This window comes from Podarcis melisellensis (assembly GCF_964234715.1).
Source record: "Podarcis melisellensis genome assembly, chromosome: 13".
Classification (NCBI taxonomy): domain Eukaryota; kingdom Metazoa; phylum Chordata; class Lepidosauria; order Squamata; family Lacertidae; genus Podarcis; species Podarcis melisellensis.
The window spans coordinates 29,039,006-29,059,387 of NC_138545.1; the positions used below are offsets into that span (position 1 = coordinate 29,039,006).

General features: G+C 45.8%; 2 protein-coding genes across 8 annotated transcripts in view; both read left to right on the plus strand.

Annotated features, from left to right (window-relative positions):
- The window catches only part of GRB7 (growth factor receptor bound protein 7), a 78,068-nt gene extending 69,836 nt beyond the window's left edge, over positions 1–8,232 (plus strand). For all 6 annotated transcript variants that reach the window (XM_081886281.1, XM_081886279.1, XM_081886282.1 and 3 more), the window contains 6 exons: positions 1,064–1,144; positions 2,002–2,118; positions 2,714–2,774; positions 3,819–3,906; positions 5,403–5,496; positions 6,468–8,232. In XM_081886281.1, coding sequence (XP_081742407.1) covers positions 1,064–1,144; positions 2,002–2,118; positions 2,714–2,774; positions 3,819–3,906; positions 5,403–5,496; positions 6,468–6,614 — 588 coding nt within the window. In that variant the 3' untranslated portion in view covers positions 6,615–8,232. The remainder of the gene's footprint in view (positions 1–1,063; positions 1,145–2,001; positions 2,119–2,713; positions 2,775–3,818; positions 3,907–5,402; positions 5,497–6,467) is intronic.
- A 141-nt stretch (positions 8,233–8,373) lies between these two features.
- Positions 8,374–18,971, plus strand: LOC309355510 (retinol dehydrogenase 8-like). 2 transcript variants are annotated; one of them, XM_081886447.1, is made up of 6 exons: positions 8,374–8,949; positions 10,936–11,097; positions 13,368–13,547; positions 15,452–15,545; positions 16,646–16,829; positions 18,602–18,971. In XM_081886447.1, exons 1-6 carry the CDS (start codon positions 8,853–8,855, stop codon positions 18,839–18,841), a joined length of 957 nt encoding a protein of 318 aa, XP_081742573.1. In that variant the 5' UTR covers positions 8,374–8,852; the 3' UTR covers positions 18,842–18,971. The 2 variants fall into 2 exon arrangements, with proteins under 2 accessions (XP_081742573.1, XP_081742574.1); XM_081886448.1 differs by lacking the exon at positions 8,374–8,949 and adding an exon at positions 9,178–9,315.
- Positions 18,972–20,382: the final 1,411 nt, after the last annotated feature.

A 20,382-nucleotide genomic window follows, 5' to 3' on the forward strand; every position in this document is an offset into this window, starting at 1 on the left:
TATTATGACAATTTCTGAGGATGTGTGGACTTCGGATAACGTGAATACAAGGTTTCCTGGTGTGGGGGAGGGGAACAAGTTTTTGACCAGAGTTCATTTGCAGTTTGCAGCCACAGAGGGGTCCTAGTTGGTTTCAGTTTGCACAGAGCAACAGGAAGGTCTGAAAGACCCCAGTTTGTGCTCCACATGAATTTAGTGTGCACCCTAGAATATGCCCCAGATTACCTTGCAACATTCAGGGGTTCTAGGGGTGATCCCTCGGACTCCTCCTAAACGTGTTGGTGTGGAAAGAGTTCCCTGTGGTACAGTCAAATCTTGGCTCCCAAACGTCCCCGTTACCATCCATTTTGGCTCCCGAACACCGAAAACCTGGAAGTAAGTGTTCAGGTTTTCGAATGTTTTTTGGAAGCCGGCTTCCGCTTGAGTGCAGTCTAGATTGTCAAACATTTTGGAAGCAGAATGGGCTTCCAGAACGGATTAAGTTTGTCAATCAAGTATGCTTCTTCCTTGACTTAGAGAGCAATCCTTTACATATCTGCACAATAGCTAAGTTTCACTGAGTTCAGTGAGGGTTTATCCCAGGTAAGAGATGCAGTCTCAAAGAGTTGTTTTTTTGTGTGCAGTTATGTAAAGGATTGCTCTCTAAGTCAAGGAAGAAGCATACTTGTACAGTAATCATGTCAATATTTGAACCAAGAGACTACATTTTCCATGAGGCAACCATCGCTGCAGGTCACCCCATGTAGCACCATGATTTTCAAACTTTCTACAGTCAAACCTTGGTTGTCAAACTTAATCCGTTCTGGAAGCCCATTCTGCTTCCAAAATGTTTGACAATCGAGATGCAGTTTCCGATTGGTTGCAGGAGCTTCCTGTACTCAAAATAGTAAATAGTACTATTCCTGTACTATTCCTGTACCTGTACTAAAATAGTAAATAGTATACTTCCTGCTCTAGCAAATAGTAAATGTCAAGGTCACTGCCTAGAATATTGATCATGCTGGGCTGATGCTGACAGGTTTGCCTACCTCACAGATACCAATAGCTATTCTCCTTTCCGCAGTATGGCATACAGCTCTACAGAAACTACCAGCAGTGCCAAGCACGCCAAAGGGAAACAGCGTGGATCGGGCCTGTACCCCTGGTAAGCTCCCTGCTATGACTGTGTTTCAGAGATTTTCATTATCAGTGGATAAAGGCAAACATAATATCTGTAGAGTAAGCATGGACACACCTCCCTGTCAATTTCCGTTTCTGATTTTTCCAGTCCTAAGTTTCCTTCCACATCTGCTTGGAAATTGGTTTCAAAAGCCTGCACACAAAAATCGTTCGCTGCACATTTCTCTGAATGGACGCATTTTTGCTTAAGATGTGCAATTTTGCTTAAGATATGTGTTTTTCCTAACAGTTTTCCCCAATACAAAACATTTTTGTATGTTGCTTTCACTAATATGTGGGGTTTTTTCTGCACTTTCCCTGATGGATGCATTTTTATACACTCGAGCATTTGTTTTGGGCCTTTAAGGCTACATAAGAGCATCTCCTGCCAGGAGCTAATTTGGTGTGCCAACTGAGGGCAACCCTAGAGGATCCCTGTCTGCTTTGTGATACTTTATGATCCTTAAATTCAACTATGAGCTGTCAGTAATAACCACTCTGCACCAAGACATGACAGCAAAAGAAGACACTAAATCTGGAATACTCTCCCATTGGAGACTCCCCAGGATGGCAAGCTTTCCCCCTCTCCCACTGGAAATAGAAGGATTTGTTTATTTTAATTGGCAGGTTATGTACTTCTATTTCAGGTATTATTGATTTGCTTTCCACTGGCTCTTGTATATGTGTTTTTGACTCTGTCATTATCTGGCCCGGAGATATTCATCAAGACTTGATTAAGCACATCATTTTAGAAACTGAATTGCAATTTGCATGCTGCCATTTGGGACCTACTATTATTGTAGAGATCTGTTGCTGAACCCTTTCTAAAAAACAATCCCATAGCGGAGCGTGTCGGATAACACCTTGGTGGCCATGGACTTCTCGGGTTGTACGGGCCGAGTGATTGAGAATCCCAACGAGGTCCTGTCGGTCGCGTTGGAGGAGGCTCAGGCGTGGAGGGTGAGTCTGCTGTTTGGTTCCTACTTAGAGATCACAGGGAGCTTGGCGGTCAGTTGGGGAATGGGGATCACTACGTTGGGCATCTTTATTGAAGCAGGTATTACATGGGGCGGTCTCTTAAACTCCACAGTTTGAGCTCCACCCATGTGGAGAGCCTAAACAGGGCTGCCTTCAGATGTCTTCTAAAAGTCTGGTGGTTGTTTAACTCTTTGACATCTGGTGGGAGGGCCTTCCACAGGGCGGGTGCCACTACCGAGAAGGCCCTCTGCCTGGTTCCCTGTAACTTGGCTTATTGAAGCGAGGGAACCGCCAGAAGGCCCTCGGAGCTGGACCTCAGTGTCCAGGCAGAACGATGGGGGTGGAGACACTCCTTCAGGTATACTGGACCGAGGCCATTTAGGGCTTTAAAGGTCAGCACCAGTACTCTTTGTTGGCATGACTGCTGGCATGACCACCCGTCCAAATTCAGAATTTAACATAAACAAACATATTGCTATTGGGGGGGCACTCCTACATGGAACAGGGAAATGATAATTGACATGGCAAGCTTAACATACCTGAAACAACCTCCCCTGTTTTTCCCACCACGCTTCAGAAGAAGACGACGCACCGATACAGCCTGCCGACCCCGTTCCAGAGCTCCTCGTTCAGTGCTGGTGAGTACCGAGGGACCCTGGGCGCTGCCTTGTGCTCCAACCACTTGGAGCTGCTGCCTTCGGCTCCAAGCAGCACAGTATTACCTACAACTGACTGGCGGCAATTCCCCAGACAGGCCACCTCTCCCAGTCCTGCCTGGAAATGCCAAGGATTGAAGCTGCCGCCTTCTCCGTGCTCTGACACTGAGCTGTGGCCCTCTCACCTGTCGCAGATCACTGGCGTAAAACACAACCCCTTCTTTGTTTGAAAATGTAGTATAACAGCCAGTATAACAGCCAGTGAATGGTTGATAGCAGAGGTTCAGGGAGGGGCAAGGATAGCTTAGCCTGTAGAGCACGAGACTCTTGGTCTCAGAGTCATGGATTTGATGTTGGGCAACAAGATTCTGGCATTGCAGAGGGTTGGGCTACCCTCATGGTCCCTTCCAATTCAACAATTCTGCCCTAAATCCCAGCAGGCATTTTAGCTGATTTCTGGTTTTTATAACTGATTTTTTTTTTTGCATTAAATTTCTTGTGCACAACTTTAGAGAGGATTGTAATTAAGTGACAGACTTTTAAAAAAAATTTGTCTAATTTAGATAAAGGGGGCCAAGCTTTGTGGGGCTCATCTGAAGCCAGGCTACAGCTCGCATCTGGCTGTGCCACCATCTATAAATTCCATTGCATGAAATGTTGAAAATGTGAAGGGGCAGGCTGGATAAGTGTGTCTCTGTGCATGTGCAGATTTATATAGTTTCATCTGAGCTACAGCACAGCCATGGCGCTTGACTCCAGTGCCAAGACCCAATGCCGGCTCATATGAAGTGATAGGAAGGGGGTACGCAAGGCTGCCGAGGATGTAAATGCTGCCTTGCTCTATCTTCAAGTGCCAAATAATCCTGGCTAGCCCCACATGTCTAGGACGAAGGGATGGGTTTTCCAGTTATCTTGAACCCTAGCAACCCTCATTGCAGAGACTAGGGCTTGTGATTGCTAACAAATACATTCTTAACACTCCAATCAAGGCTGAGTTTCTGAAAGCTCTTTCCATTCCTCCCACAGCCATCCACAGAACCCAGCCATGGTTCCACGGACACATTTCTAGAGAAGACACCCAGCGCCTTATCGTTCAGCAGGGACTGGTGGACGGGTAGGCTGCTTGCTACGTCTCTCCAATGCACAACGCTTGTGCAACACAATCCTATATGCCTGCATACTCGCACATAGTGCCAACCCTTCCCATCCCAGGGTTGTTGTACAGAACAGGATTACATCAATATTGCTAAAAGCCATTTGACCCAGGCTAGAGCTGGGAGAGGCAGGCAGTTGCAAAGACAGAATCTTCTTTCTCAAGCAACTGAAGCCCATCCCAGCAGAGCCTCTGCCAGGCTTAGGCTGTGAGCACTTTGCTGGCTTGAAACGCAGTTGGCCATTCTTCTTCTCAATGCGGATTAAGAGTGGCTTTGGTGAAAATGCACCAATATGGAGTATTTCGTAGGAAACAACAGGGTAGCTGTGGGTTGTGGCTAACCTTGTGTTCACACCACTTCCCAAACCAGCCTTGGGGATGCGGCCTTGCCCCTTAGGGGAAGAGGAAACTGTCTTTCTAACTTCCCACCTGCCTGTCTGCCTACTGCCTCTTCCAGTTCTTGAATGAATTGCAGTCGTACCTCGGAAGCCGAACATAATCTGTTCTGGAAGTCTGTTCAACTTCCAAAATGTTCGGAAACCAAGGTGTGGCTTCTGATTGGCTGCAGGAAGCTCCTGCAGCCAATCAGAAGCCACGGAACCTGCAACGGACGTTCATGTTCCAAAGAACGTTCGCAAACCGGAACACTCACTTCCGGGTTTGTGGTGTTCGGGAGCCAAAACGTTCAAGTCGCAAGGCGTTCAGGATCCAAGGTACGACTGTACGTTCGTTCATGATTTTGACTTCATATAGTAACTCTCTTTTCTTGGTTATGGTTTATAACGGACTATAATCTACGAAGTCAGGCAAATGGATCACATTAGGGGTCGAGAACCTGCGACCCTCCCAAATGCTGTTGAACTCCCATCTATCCCAGCCAGAATGGCTGATGGTCAGTGATGATGTGAGTTATAGTCCAACAACGTTTGGAGCGCCACAAGGTTTGCATGGTTATAAAAATGGCGAATGAGCCACAGGCTAAAGAGTTGGGCTTAATTTGAAATGAAACCATCTCACTTCCTTCCTCCCCACTCACCCCCACTTTAAGCACTGAGTAATACTGACTGTGTTTACTCCCAGGTAGGTGCAAATATACCTGCAGCCTTAGAGACTTGAAGGTCAGCTTCCCGGAGGCCAAGCCATTTGCCCACCACCATAATTACCCCTTCCTACCCTCAACCAACCCATGCGATCCAGATCATGCGCTCAGCAAGAGATATCTTGACAGCAATAGCTCCATATGACTCATGCAAGCCTGAAATCATTTTTTTTCAGGAGGTGGGGACCAGAACTGAGTGTTAGTGGTGTGGTAGTCATGAGCATGGAGCCTTGAAGATGTTAGTGCGAGAGGACCGCGGGGTTGGACCTTGGCTCACATCTGCATTGCTCCTTCTTGTGGGCGGAGGAAGAGGCGCAATGTACCTTTAACAGCCCTCCTATTGTTTTGTCGTTTGCAGGGTCTTCCTGCTGCGGGAGAGTCAGCGGAACCCTAAAGGTTTTGTCTTGTCCCTCTGCCACCTGCAGAAGGTGAAGCACTATCTTATCCTTCCGGTAAGTGGTCGCATGAAAGAATGTACAAAGCTTGCCTTTATAACAGCTGCATTTGGACAGTCCATTCCTGGCTTAGGAAATAAACCAAGATATGCACGAGCTCCTTGCACCTGCATGCAGCCCGCTTTGCGTAAGCAGGGAAACAAAGAAGCTGGGGGGGAAGGTGTGCACAAGAGAGAGTGAGAAAGAGATAGAGATATCTTGAGTTCGAGGGAACGTGGTTACCAGACAGGCTTCAAAAGAATGAACATAATTAAGCAAACCAGCCTGGTATAAGTTACAGGTAAGTAGCCGTGTTGGTCTGCTGTAGTCGAAACAAAATAAAAAAATTCCTTCCAGTAGCACCTTAGAGACCAACTAAGTTTGTTATTGGTATGAGCGTTTGTGTGCATGTATCTGAAGAAGTGTGCATGCATACAAAAGCTCGTACCAATAACAAACTTAGTTGGTCTCTAAGATGCTACTGGAAGGAATTTTTTTATTTTGTTCAGCCTGGTATAAGGCAGAGAAGACATCACGGCAATACCCCTTCCTGCCAGCAGTGGGAGAACTGAACAGTCACTCGGTCAGGAATCCTTTGGATACCTGCACCTTTTCCAGCGCTCCCCTGCCCCAAGCCAGCCTGGACCCTAATACTAGTTGTGGAGAGCAAGGGCAGGGGGGTTGGAACATGGCCCTGGCTCGCAGCACAGTTACTACTATTTTGTGTGCTCCCAAAAATGGAGCCCAGACTCCACTGCAGCCTTGCTTTACTCCAGGGGTAGTCAACCTTTTTATACCTACCGCCCACTAATGCATCTTTCTTGATGGTAAAATTTCCTTACCGCCCACCAGTGCTCAGTGGAAGGAGGATTTAGCTTGTGCTGTAGAACCCACTAGTGGGCAGTAGGGACCAGGCTGACAATCCCTGCTTTATTCTCTTCTGTGCCTTCCCCTCCTGCCGGCGGCTCACCGTCTTTTGTGGGTTTCAGAGCGAGGAAGACGGACACCTCTACTACACCATGGACGACGGCCAGACTCGCTTTGCTGACTTGATCCAGCTGGTGGAATTCCACCAGATCAACCGCGGCATCTTGCCTTGCAAGCTGAAGCACTACTGCACAAGCGTCGCCTTATGATAGGCTGTCTTCCCAAGCGGCCTTTCCCTGTGCCCCACAGATTGGCCATGGCCGGTGACAGGGAGGGGGGGCGGGTCTGGGGAGCAGGTCTTTTTTGAACTCTGTACACCGGGATCGACTCCAAACTTTGAATTGCTCCTTAATAAACTTCAGCCGCTGCAAGCGACCCGATTTGAACCTTCCCATTCCACCACCACACTGTCATCGGAAGCCTCCGGATTCTGAGCATTCGAGGTTGTGGCAATTGCACTTCACTTCTTAAGAGGACACGGCTCTGTTGGCGGGCGGCTTCCGCCATGAAAGGGAACTGGTGTCCATCTGAGTGTCCCGCTCCACTTCGGGGCTTTGTGTACATCTCTGATCCAGGGCTTGTTTTGGTACTGCACGCAAGAGATTTTGCTGCTACTTCAGTCCTCCTGCCTCCTAATGTGTTCTCCTTTTCTGGGAGTTGCCTTTCAGGTTTGTTGTGGGTTTTGCATCGCTTCGAAAACCTGTTTGACCAGAGGCAACAGCAGGGGACAAAAGAAATATTGGATGCACACGCCACGGGAAGCGATGCCTCTTGCACGCTAACTTCCAGCTCTCTTTTAACAACAGCGACAGAGGTTTGCCTGCCTCTCTGGTGCTTGGCATTGCAGCTTATTTAAAGCGGCAGTCTCCTCTTGGGATGCTGGGCCCATGGGCAGAAGGCTGGTAGAGAGTCAGGAGGGAATCCAGCGACAGTAGCTGAAGATGAAAAGGAAAAAGACACTGAGATTAGAGTTTTAAGTGCTACCGACTGAGCTGTCCCCCCCCCCCAGCTGTTGTCCAGGCAAAGACCAAGCCTGCACTGGAACTTTTTATAGCTCTGCCAGATTGGAAGAGGCATACAGGATGGGTGGGTGGGTTATTGGCACCGCCCTGGAGGCTATCCTTTCCCAGGGATCTCTTCAGTCTGCAGTCCCAAACGTCTTTTTGCACAGAAAAGCAGAGGAACACAGATTTGAAGTTGCTTGGTTCTAGTCCTAGCTGCTCCCCCCACTCGAACACACAGGGATATTCCTTTCAGCACTCTCTCTGGACACCCTATTCTGAATACATTTAAACCCAAAGATCTCGACACACACACACACACACACCGCCAGCACTCTTATTGGATATTTTGTGCAATATGGCCAATACCACTGTGCTTTAATCCCCAGCTCTCATCCTCTCAAGCTGTTGGGTTTTGCCGTGAATTGGCTTGTGCTATTGCATCTAAGAATCACAGGCAAGGAATCGAGATAGGAAGAATTGGTTTTCTCCCCTTACATGAAAGGGGATTTTAAAAACACCCTGGGATGGGGAGGAGGAGAAGCAGGAAGGCTCTGCCACTAATGTCGTGCAAATCTATAAGGCCAGTATCTACTGTGATGAGTTGTGTATATATATATAAGTGATGATAATAAATTGTATTTTTTTCATACATTTGCTTTGATTTTGTACACAAGATCAGTTGTGAGAAAAGAACAAGCTAAGAGCAGCCAATTAAATTAATAGCAGAGATCACCCTGTAAAGAATCAACAGATTATTTTATCTCTTTATTTATCTAAGACACACAAAACTTCTTACTCATAAATAAAAGTTTATGTTTGATAACTTTTTGTTTCCCTATCCTTAACAGCCCTTGTGGCAGGAATGAACGCGAAGCCAACGCCGGGCTTCCTCCGTTTTCGTTACTGATATATCAGTTTCGCCTCTCAGTGCTACTCTTTGGGCCTGTCTAGATACTGAATCACCCAGATACCATCACATTAAAAAAAAGAAGACTGTGTCAGAAAGGAGTGCCACTGTTGACTTCCTCCAGCCCAGCACCATGGCATTGGTTACACTTGAAATTTCGGTATGGGCATCTTAAAAGCAAAGCATGCTGGGTGATGCTTCTCGCAAGGCACTCTGGGCAATGTCATCTCCCTGTTCGCATACCGTGTGCCAAGTCTCGTGGTTTTGTTTGTGCATCACGAGTGGTCGGGCCTGGAAGTGATTAGGCAGGATTTGCCATGCAAATCCATTTGGGATTTAGCAATGGCCAGGAGATTAAGGCCTTGGGAGTTGGCCAATTAGCTGGCCTTTTTTAAGATCCTTGAAGAGGGACCCACTGGGGAAGATGTGAGGGCAAATCGCAGAGCTGCCAGAAGCCCACAGCCTTCTCTATAGGAGTCAGAGGAGCCACTGCCTGGTCTCTGGAGGCTACATCTGCCTCCTCAGCACAACCCACCATGGCTCCCAAAGTTGTGTTGATAACAGGATGCTCATCCGGGATTGGGCTGGCATTGGCTGTGAAACTAGCACAGGACAAGCAGAGAAGGTTCAAAGGTGAGCTTCTTTAAACAGTGTTTTGTGAAACAACATTTTTTTAAAAATGTGTACAATATAGATAATTAAACTGATTTTTTTCTCTGTCTAGCTTCCTTTTAATCTGATGCAGCTACACAAAATGACATGATCAGGTTGTTTGCTTTTCCAATTTCTTTCCCGTTGCAATCGCTTCTAAGTCTCCAGCATTTAGCATGGATGGTGGTGGTGGATGAGGGTACATATTCAGGGCATCTATCTTATCTTCAACCTCTTACCCTCCCTTCACCATGACGTCCCAGGGTGGGTAAGAACAGAACAATTACGCAATTTGAAAGCAAATACTTAATGCAACACCAAAACGACAATTTAAAATGGAGCGAAAAGGTAAATTCCAAATTAAATGCATAATTCTGTTTAATTGTTTATACCCATAGTTGCCAGCATGTTGATCCAATGAACTTGCCATGGATATAAGAAATAGTTACCTGAAGGCTGTAACATGCCCTGTACCCATGAGACAGGAATATCTCTTAACATCCTGTTTAGGGAAGTTTTAATGTTTGGTGTTTTATCGTGTTTTTAATATTCTGTTGGGAGCTGCCCAGAGTGGATGAGGAAACTCAGCCAAATGGGTGGGATATAAATAATATTATATTATTATTATTATTATTATTATTATTATTATTATTCTGACTGCACAGTGCTGAGCTTCCAACTCTGGTTTTGAGTGTTTCCTAGAATGAGTGTGTTATCAAACAAATGCAGGGATCATTAGTAGTCTAGCTGCGAGCTTTTTAATTAGCTGCTGATTGTATTGTAGTAGCTTTTAAATTTGATTCTGGTGATGCATCACCTTACAGCTGCTAAAGAATTAAAATCTGTCGATTTTGTCTACTGCCTTCTATTCTCTAGCTCCAGTTTTAATTGGAAACTCAGATTTAAACTACATCTTAAAAAAAAAACATACACCAAACCTCTGGTGTTTTCCTGTTCAGCCATTTTGAAAACCTGCTCTTCCAGGATTGAAATTTGGAACTGTGGTTTAGGGTTGCCAACTTGAACACCAGGAAAAGGGGGGGTGGGGAATGGGGACAAGTCTGCCATTGTGCCCTTAACAACAGCATGATACACTGAAATTAGCAGGTGAACTATATCATAACATTGAAATAAACATCATCCATCACCTGAAGGCTTTAGGCCACACTGTTGATGAAAATTATTATTATTATTATTATTATTATTATTATTATTATTATTAATGTATACCCCACCCATCTGGCTGAGTTTTCCCAGCCACTCTGGGTGGCTCCCAATCGAGTGTTAAAAACAATACAGCATTAAATATTAAAAACTTCCCTAAACAGGGCTGCCTTCAGATGTCTTTTAAAGATAAGATAGCTGCTTATTTCCTTGACATCTGGTGGGAGGGCATTCCACAGGGCGGGCGCCACTACCAAGAAGGCCCTCTGTCTGGTTCCCTGTAACCTCGCAATGAGGGAACCACCAGAAGGCCCTCAGCGCTGGATTTCAGTATCCGGGCTGAACAATGGGGGTGGAGACGCTCCTTCAGGTATACAGGACTGAGGCCATTTAGGGCTTTAAAGGTCAGCACCAACACTTTGAATTGTGCTCAGAATCGTACTGGGAGCCAATGCAGATCTCTCAAGACCAGTGTTACGTGGTCCCAGCGGCCACTCCCAGTCACCAATCTAGCTGCCGCATTCTGGATTAATTGCAGTTTCCGGGTCACCTTCAAAGGTAGCCCTACATAGAGCGCATTGCAGTAGTCCAAGCAGGAGATAACTAGAGCACAGCTCCTGCAGCCAGTTTAAAAGTTGGCAACTTAGGTTGGATACTTTGGAAATTTAAAAAATGTCCTTTATAGCCCCAGCTATGAGGGTTTGGCCATTTGGGGGTGAAATGCAAAGTAAAAGCTTTGGTCCCAAAGTTGGAGTGGTACCGAGGATGGTTTGGGATTGAGTGATGAAAGCTCCTGTGTTCCAGTGATTGCCACAATGAGGAATGTGGCCAAGAAGGAGAAGCTGGAAACCGCTGCAGGGGCTGCTCTCAACAAGACGCTGGAGATCAAACAGCTGGATGTCTGCGACGAGAAATCCATCCGCAGCTGCGTCAACAGCATCCCCCAACGGCATATTGACATCCTCAGTGAGTATCCGAAAGGTTTGCTTCATTATCTGTCGCCCTGAGTAAGGATTATGTTAGAAGGAGGTGTGCAGTGAATCAGAACCCCCACCCCACCCAAAATAAGTGTGGAATCTCTTTTTCCTTCTTTTTAACCAAGAAGGAATACTTGGGGTGAGGTAGCAGCAACAGCAGTAGGATGATGGGGATGGAAGGACTTGCTCGGGACTTCCCTAGATGTTTACATTGTGCATGTGTATGCTAATTCCTACACACACCCAGTGGTGGACCTACATTTTGGGGGCCCTTAATCTTAAACTGTTATGGGGCCCCTTCACAACCAGCAACGAAGTCTGGGTAACACTGTTATGTTATCTTCTTCAATGGGTTTGTTCCACGACACATCGCCACAAATTCTCCATGAGTTTGCATTTTTGGTATCCGCTTATGAACTCATTTTTATTCCTCTAGGATTTTGACCACTTTTTAAAAAGTGGTGTGGTGGAGGAGAATACGTTAGCCACAGCAGAATAGCCAACTTACCGCAACACTCCACATTGACATCATTTGTGCTACTGACTCTCAAACTTGGAGATTGTTGAAATACATACGGCAAAACATTAGTCAATTTTTTGTGAGACTCAAATTGGGTGACTCAGTTTGGGTCTACTAATTTGGGACTTGGGGACTCAAGTCATTTCTGGGGGCCCTGAGAGATCCACAAGATTCCAGATTGGTTCCTAGTAGAGCCTCTCACAAGTCTGGGACTATGATTAAAGAAAAAGAAGACATTGCGTGTCAGATTATTGTGATCTGCGTAGGTCAAGAATGTTAACCAGAGATGGTGGCAGTAGGGATAAATAGAGTAGTGTAGGGGGGTTGTCCTCTGGAAAATAATGGAACAATGGGGTCCAATGTGGCCATTTTGCCTACACTCCTTAGTCCCATATCGTGCTGTGCCAATCTAAAGCCTTCCGGATTGAATTAGGAATTTACTAGAACAACACTCAAGCCAAGGGTTGCTTAGGTCCTTGGCAAAAGATCACAGTTGTGCAGGGTAATAATGCTCACTATCTGTGGGTAGAAACAGACATTCAGAAACCACACAGTAGCTGCTTAAAAAATTGCAGTAAGGTGGTGTGCATGTGCAGTTATCACTTGAGACTGAAGAATCAAGGAGTGACTCTCGTGACTGGACGACCGCAGGTCAAACAACCCCCAGCAGAATGCTCATTTTACCAGATGCAAAGTCATCTTTGCTACTGCTGCTCCCCACCTCACTCCCAAATAAAACCCTGGCATTCCAGAAATGGAAAGGCGGCTCTGGAATCTTGTCTGGTGGGATAGAATGTGGGCAGAGAAAGGGTTAACCGTTCCCCTGCCCCCCTGAAGCTGCCCTGCTCCCATCACGTTTCTTTGGTGGAAAAGCAGCCAAATTTCCCAGAAAAGTGTGTCCGCACTATTAGGTAGAGAGAGGCAACTGAATTTAGGTATCATAAAAGGCCAGTAAATGGTTATCTGTTACATTTTTACTAGCATGGTAAGTTACTTGCATGGCCCCGATGGGATTTTCCACCTCAGCTGTCCAAAAATAACTTGACCAGTTTTAGGTATTCTGCACAGTGACTTTGGCAGGCGGAGGGGAGCAGCACCACTTTCTGATTGCCTCAAACAACAAAATGTCTTGGGATGGCCATTCCCAGACATGCAGCTGACAACAAACACACAGCTCTGGCCTAATGTGAGCCAGTGTGGTGTAGTGGTTAAGAGCGGTAGACTCATATTCTGGTGAACCGGGTTCGCTTCCCTGCTCCTCCACATGCAGCTGCGGGTGACCTTGGGCCAGTCACACTTCTCTGAAGTCTCTCAGCCTCACTCACCTCACAGAGTGTTTGTTGTGCGGAAGGAAGGGAAAGGAGATTGTTAGCCGCTTTGAGACTCCTTAGGGTAGTGATAAAGCGGGATATCAAATCCGAACTCTTCTTCTTCTCTTCTAATATCTTGTGAAACGCCAACTGGATTACCTGTCTGCATCTCTACAGTTACACAATCATAGTTTAATGTGGCAATCACTTAGTTTTCAGTTTCCCCTAGTGTCTGAGAACATGAGAAGGGGCTGGAATGGGGTAACATTGGCTCTACCATTGGGCTAGAGTGGGAATGGGGAAACTGCAGCCCTTCAAATGTTGCTGGACTCCAACTCCCTCAGCCCCAGTCTGTTTCCATTGTTCCCTTCCTCTCACTGAACACCAAGAGTGGGGCTCACAATAAGATCTTTTGTCTGCCTGTTGCAGTCAACAACGCTGGCGTAGGTCTTATTGGTCCCATCGAGTGCCAGACCATCGAAGAGATGAAGGCCATCATGGAGACCAACTTCTTTGGCGTGGTGAGGATGATTAAGGAGGTCCTCCCTGACATGAAGAAAAGGCGGAGCGGCCACATTGTGGTCATCAGCAGTGTCATGGGTTTGCAAGGTAAGGTTGTTGGGGTTTTTTTGCTAGGTCTTCATTCACACAAGCTTTTTTTCAGCCTTGTTTGCAAGCCCAGATTTTAAGAAGCAATTTCCTTTCTGTGTGGATAGTGCATTATGCAGCTTAGCCCACTAGGTGGCAATGAGCTGATTTGCATCTGGGTGAAGTCAGGAGTTCCCTGTGTCTGTTGTCTTCCTATGAAGAGAGACAAATTCCTGACTGGTGCATCTTCCTCTAAGTCTTCCATGTCACCTGCTTTCTGTGCCTCAACCTCAATGCCTTACTTACTTATTTATAAGTAAGATGTTTATACGCTGCCCTCTCAAATAAATATCATTGATATATTTAAAAGAAGACACAAAACAGAATAACTATTAAAAGGGCTGGCTACTGCATTCATAAGAACATTGCCTACTAAGCTAAATCAGTCAAAGGGTACATATAGGCACTTTCCCATCTCCTGGGAAACACACAAACAGCAAAACACGATGGCCATTCTGTATTGTTTGTCACCAGTATCTGATGAAGATAGATAGGCGAAAGATTTATACGATCTGAAGAGAAACCAGAGTATCTGATGTTTTGAGGTAGGCCACCTCCAGAGACAGATTCATGGAGGATAAGGCTCTGTTCTGTTTCCACTGTCAGAGGCAATGTATCTCTGAATGCCAGAGGCTGAAAATCACTGGTGGGGAGAGGGTAGCTGTTACACCCTAGGCACTCGGAGAATGGGATGCTAGACGAGGTGGGTATTTCCTCAGAAGCAGTGGGCTCTTGTGATGTTCTCTGAACAGAGGCTCCCTTTAGATTAGGATCAATAGCCACTGGCAGACCTAGCCTCTTAATAAATTGTCTAGATCCGGCTTCCTCAACCTCGGCCCCCCAGATGTTTTGAGACTACAATTCCCATCATCCCTGACCACTGGTTCTGCTAGCTAGGGATCATGGGAGTTGTAGGCCAAAAACATCTGGAGGGCTGAGTTTGAGGAAGCCTGATCTAGATCTTTTTCTTAGCAAGCTAAGGCTTTGTTTGCACATGTGCAGCAGAATGAGGTGGGTAAATCCCAAGGGGGCAGAAGGAGAGACTCAAATCTTGAATATTTTCTCATCTAAAACAAAAACCAGAAACAAAAACAAAAACCCCCTGCAAATAAACAGCTAACACATATGGGGAAACTGGAAATTTTTATCCCAGTCCATTTTGTCATGCCAGTTTTCACTTGCAGGGAAGGGGTGTGTGAGAGAGAGAAACCTTCAAAATGTGGCTTATTCACTTGCTGTCTGTAGTGCCGAACACTTTAGCTGCACAGAAACTCCATGTGAAAGTAGCAAAAAAGGATCAGGGTGGGTGGTGTAGGGGACTTTTAAGCAGATAACAGGTATTTTGTTTGTTTGTTTGTTTGTTTAAGTTAAAATTTTATAGTACAGTGTTACCTTGGGTTAAGAACTTAATTCATTCTGGAGGTCCATTCTTAACCTGAAACTGTTCTTAACCTGAAGCACCACTTTAGCTAATGGAGCCTCCCACTGCTGTCGTGCCGCCGCGGCACAATTTCTGTTCTCATCCTAAGGTAAAGTTCTTAACCCGAGGTACTATTTTTGGATTAGCAGAGTCTGTAACCTGAAGTGTCTGTAACCTGAGGTACCACTGTACTCTGTATAGTACGCATGCCCCCATTCTCTGTATATGTGTGTGTGTATGTACACACACCCCTCCATTGTAACTTGTGTAACTGTCATTTTATATTGAAATGTTGCCTGAAAGCTGTCAAAGCCAGTGGCTCATAAAATAAATTTGATGCCTGAATAAATGAGGACATTATTAATTTTGTTTGACTTGCCCATCAGAATGGTCTACCTGCAGGATTTGTCTATGTCCAGCCTCTTGCTAATCTTTTCTTTTTCAGGCATCGTGTTCAATGACATCTACACAGCTTCCAAATTTGCCATTGAGGGCTTCTGTGAAAGCCTCATCATCCAGGCGCTCAAGTTCAATATCTTGTGAGTGGCTAATCGGCAAGTGATGCTTTTAGACCCCTTCTCCTCCCCTGCCATGCCTATACAGTTAGGGTTGCCTTCTTTTGCATTTCTGGCAAGTCTCCTCCGGTTTTGACAGCTGCAAAAGCGGAAGGAGTTCAACAGGGGTAGCTTTTTTCCGGTTGAAAGAGTCTAGTGAACGGAAGAGCTTCACTTCATGAATTTCTGGCAGGGGAATAGTGGGGAATAGTGGAATAGTGGAATAGTGGCGCTATTGACAGGATAATACAGCTGGTGGTCAGACAAAATTCACTCTGATCAGATCAGAGTTAGCATCTCTCTTTGGGTAGTTTAGCTCTTCAGGAGGGGTAAGTGGGGAAACAGGGAGAATTCAAGTTGATTTAGTGCTCATTTGTCTCAAAGCGGGGTGACAACCTCACCACACATTTAAAGCAGTACTATACTGCTTTAAGCATTCATGGCTTCCCACCCATCAAAGAATTCTGGGAACTGTAGTTTATTAAGTGCGCTGAGAATTGTTAGGAGATCCTTATTCCCCTCATGAAACTGCAATTCTAATAATTCTGTGGGGGTTCCCTTTGGACTCTCTTCTCTTCTCTTCTCTTCTCTTCTCTTCTCTTCTCTTCTCTTCTCTTCTTTTTCTTTTGCTAGCAGACCATGTTGAATCCATCCAGCTTTTTTAAGAATCACAAATGGGAGCTAAGACATCGGGGTGGGGGCTACATAAATAAAATATTTTGAACAGTGTATATTTAGGGCTGGCGTTCTCCCCCCCCCCTAATATAGCTTCCAAATTAGCCGCTTTTTCAGTCATGGTTCACTACAGTCATACCCAGAATAGACGGAGTGACTGAGGTTAGTCATCTGTATTGATCTGAATGGACTTACTCTGCGTATGACTTAGTTGGATTGAGCACAGCCGTTTCTCACTGCCACTTCCACTCCCTCCAACAATTGCTCATAACTTGACTTGGCCTCTTCTGTGCCTCTGGAAGATGGTGGCTCCCTTCCTCACAGCCGAAATGGAGGGAGGACCCCACAGGCACCAGAAAAGAATGCCTGGCTTAAGGATGAACCTTACATATTGTGTGCTTGGCTTCTAGTGTCAGTTTGATAGAGCCTGGCCCAGTCGTGACCGAGTTTGAGATGAAGGTCTATGAAGACGCAGAGAAAGCTGACTACTCCCAGACGGATCCTGAGACGGCAGAAATATTCACCAATGTCTACCTGAAAAATTCCAAGGCCATCTTCTCCAGCTTGGGCCAGACCCCTGAAGATGTAGCTGAGGTGGAATTAACTAATGTCTTCTTTATGTGTGACAAGGGCTGCCGTTATTATTATTATTATTATCACTTGCAGGAATTTCTATGCTGCTCAGCACACAAAATTCCAGATCGCTGCACATTTTAGGATTGGAAAGCACTTGTAGAACCAAGCATAGGGGGAAAACAGCACAGCATCTTCAGTAGAATGGACAACCTGGCTGGTTCACACCACAGGCAAAGTCTGTGAGAATATAAAAGCTTTAAGCACATGTCTAAAGCAACCATTCTGAAGCTTGGGGCCCCCGACATTGTTAGACTACAACTCCCATCGCTCCTGTCCACTGGTCCTGCTAGCTAGGGATGATGGGAGTTGTAGTTGTTAGGCTATCCCTGTCTAGGTAGGAGTGCCACTGAGGCTACCCGAGCCTCAAGCAGCAGCAATGCATCCAAAATTACCCCCAAACTTTGTACCCGCTCCTTCAGAAGGAATGTAACCCCATCGAAAGCAGGCAGCCTCCCATCCAACTGGTTAGATGCAAATTAGCAGTCTCTCACCCAATGTTGCTCAAGAATTCAAAGAAACAAACGAAAAACCAGTGCAGTATTGAATGGCGCAGTCAGCCATCTTGATTCAGGTTATATCCAAACACGGGTGGAAACCTCCTCCTTGATCACAGAAACTATCTTGCAAAATTTGGTTAAGGTATCTGAACACATACAGAACAGACAAACAACTTTCCAAAATATATAGTGGATGTGGTCAACTGATTAATCGTAAGAGTTATAGTAGGGTCCATTGATTAATCAACTAAGGCTGGATCTACACTGACCTTTTTAATGTGATTAGAACAATATTACATATATAGTTCTAAAACGTCACAGGGCATACTGGCAAATAAAAAATACTCCTTAACCTTGTTTCGCCCCCTGTAACAACAGAGTTTCTCTATTGCAGGTTCCCGGTTGCTCAGCAGCTCCCTCTGGTGTTAATAATAATAATAATAATAATAATAATAATAATAATAATAATTTATTCACTCATTCCCCACCCATCTGGTTGGATTTCTCCAGCCACTCTGGGCAGCTCCCAATAGAATTGATGATGATGATGATGTTGATTATTATGATAATAATAATAATAATAATAATAATAATAATAATAATAACAATAATAATAATAATGTGATAAAACATCAGACATGAAAAGCTTCCCTAAACAGGGCTGCCTTCAGATGTCTTCTAAAAGTTAGATAGTTGTTTATTTCCTTGACATCTGATGGGAGGGCGTTCCACAGGGCAGGCGCCACTACTGAGAAGGCCCTCTGCCTGGTTCCCTGTAACTTGGCTTCTCGCAGTGAGGGAACCACCAGAAGGCCCTAAGAGCTGGATCTCAGTGTCTGGGCTGAACGATGGAGGTGGAGACGCTCCTTCAGGTATTAACATTACAAGCATTATGAAAATCATTCCTTAACCCTTCCTTAACATTAGAAACGATGAGCGTAGATCCGCCCTATGATTACTTTAACTGAGTGAGTAGCCACAACAAGCAGCCACACACATCTAAAATTAGAGGCCTCCTTTTCTGGCACCTCAGATTTCAGCGATCTCTCAATAAATAGGCATCAGAAGAGCAAAATAAATCCTTGTGAGGCTGGGGGGTTGGGTTACCATTGTGAGGGAGGATGGGCTTTGGAATGCAACCCCATCTGCAGAGCCACAGGTTTCCCAGCTCTGCCTTTGTGTGGATGTCCTCTGGCATTTATTCACATGGGTGTCCTCTGTTTCCCTCCGCAGCACACGCTGAAAGTCATCACTACGGCCAAGCCGCCCTTCCGCCACCAGACCAACGCCATCTACACACCCATGACGGCTCTCAAGCACGCCGACCCCACCGGGGCCTTGATGACCGACTCATTCTACAAGATGGTCTTCAAATATGATACCCTCTTGCACGTCAGCCTGAAGGCCATTCGGCTGCTCCGATGGCAAGCCCAGAAAATGAGGCAAGGAGCTAGGTTGTTGGGCTTCAGATGAGGAGGCTCTTCGGAGGCCGGGGAGAGAGACTGGGGAACGGAAGATCCCTAAAGAGATTCACTTCTCTTTTTACCAAACTTTCTGTTCGCACATTCGAAACACTTTAAAACCCTCAATTCTATTCTCACTACTTCTGACTAGGCTTTTTGTTTTTTTGTAATTCACACCCTGGAGCCCTGCTTTGTGTTTATTTGCATGCTTTAACCCCTGTTCTCCCTTTGAATTGCCCCAGAGATGAGGTTGAAAGGCCCGTGTTCATGCAGAAGCTGTGAAGGAGCAGGAGCAGCCAGGAAGGCATGGCTCTGAGAGGTCCCAGGATAGCAAACCACTTGGAAATCTGTGAACTGGTCTCACCTCTTAGGACAAAGAGCAGCAGTGCAAAAAAACAAAAACAAATAAAGGCTGAACTGCACAATATGTTAAATACAAGTGGCTTGCAGCCACATGGGGGGATTAGAGAAATTAATCCCAGGCAAGGGGGGTGGGGAATTGCCATCCAGATTTGAGGTTTAACCCTCCCCTCCCCTGGCGTGATTCTGACAAAAATCCTCTCTCCCCTCCTCCTCCTTGCTGCAATTAGCAATAGCAACAAAAAAAGAGGTTTCCTTGCTGCTCTTTTTTGTTTGTTTGTGGTAAATGTGATAGCAGTAAAAAGAAGAAGAAAAGAAATAGCCTACCCTGTATGGACTGGAAAAGCATAATTCACACACCTCCCACAGATGTGAATTTTACCTTTGTAGAGGAGGCTAGTTTCTACATGCACTCGGGCATCCCTCTCTTGCCTTCCTTGCTGGGAAGCAAGAGAATTCAATGACACATTTCAGCCAGGCAAAAACACTCAAGGATGGCGCAAAGAAGCAGGGCTGGTGAGGGGGTGTGGCCTAGGGAAGGGGCGTGGCCTGGGGAGAACACTGAGGATCAGGTGCAGGGGTCTGGAGGCCTGCATTTGACCTCCCACTCCTATCCCTCCTTGGGAGGAATAGAAAGGTGGTTGGGGAGAGAAGGAAGGGACCACGGAGGTGCTGCAGGAAGAAACCCATTTATTACATCTCTGAAAGACATGCCCTCCAACATTTCTCTGAAGAAAATAGGGGCGTCCCGTTCCATAATGGGATATTTTTACTATTTATACCCCACACATCTGACTGTGTTGTCCCAGCCACTCTGGGCAGCTTCCAACATATATAAAAACATAATAAAACAGTAAACATTTTTAAAAAAGCACCTTCCCTATTACAGGATTGCCTTCAGACAGCTCGGGGGTCAGATAATTCCACACCCTCCAACATTTCTCCAATGAAAATAGGGACATCCTAAGGAAAAGCGGGGCATTCCGGGATCAAATCAGAAACCAGGACGGCTTCTCTAAATCAGGGATGTCCCTGGAAAATAGGGACACTTGGAGGGTCTGCAAAAGAGTGAAGCCCCAAGTGATTGACTCTGCCATCCAGAAACAGCAATAACACAATCGGAAGGAGCTCCTCCCCTCTCCATCTCAACCTTTACAAGTTTTTGCTGCTGCAAAGAGAAGATGCACCTGT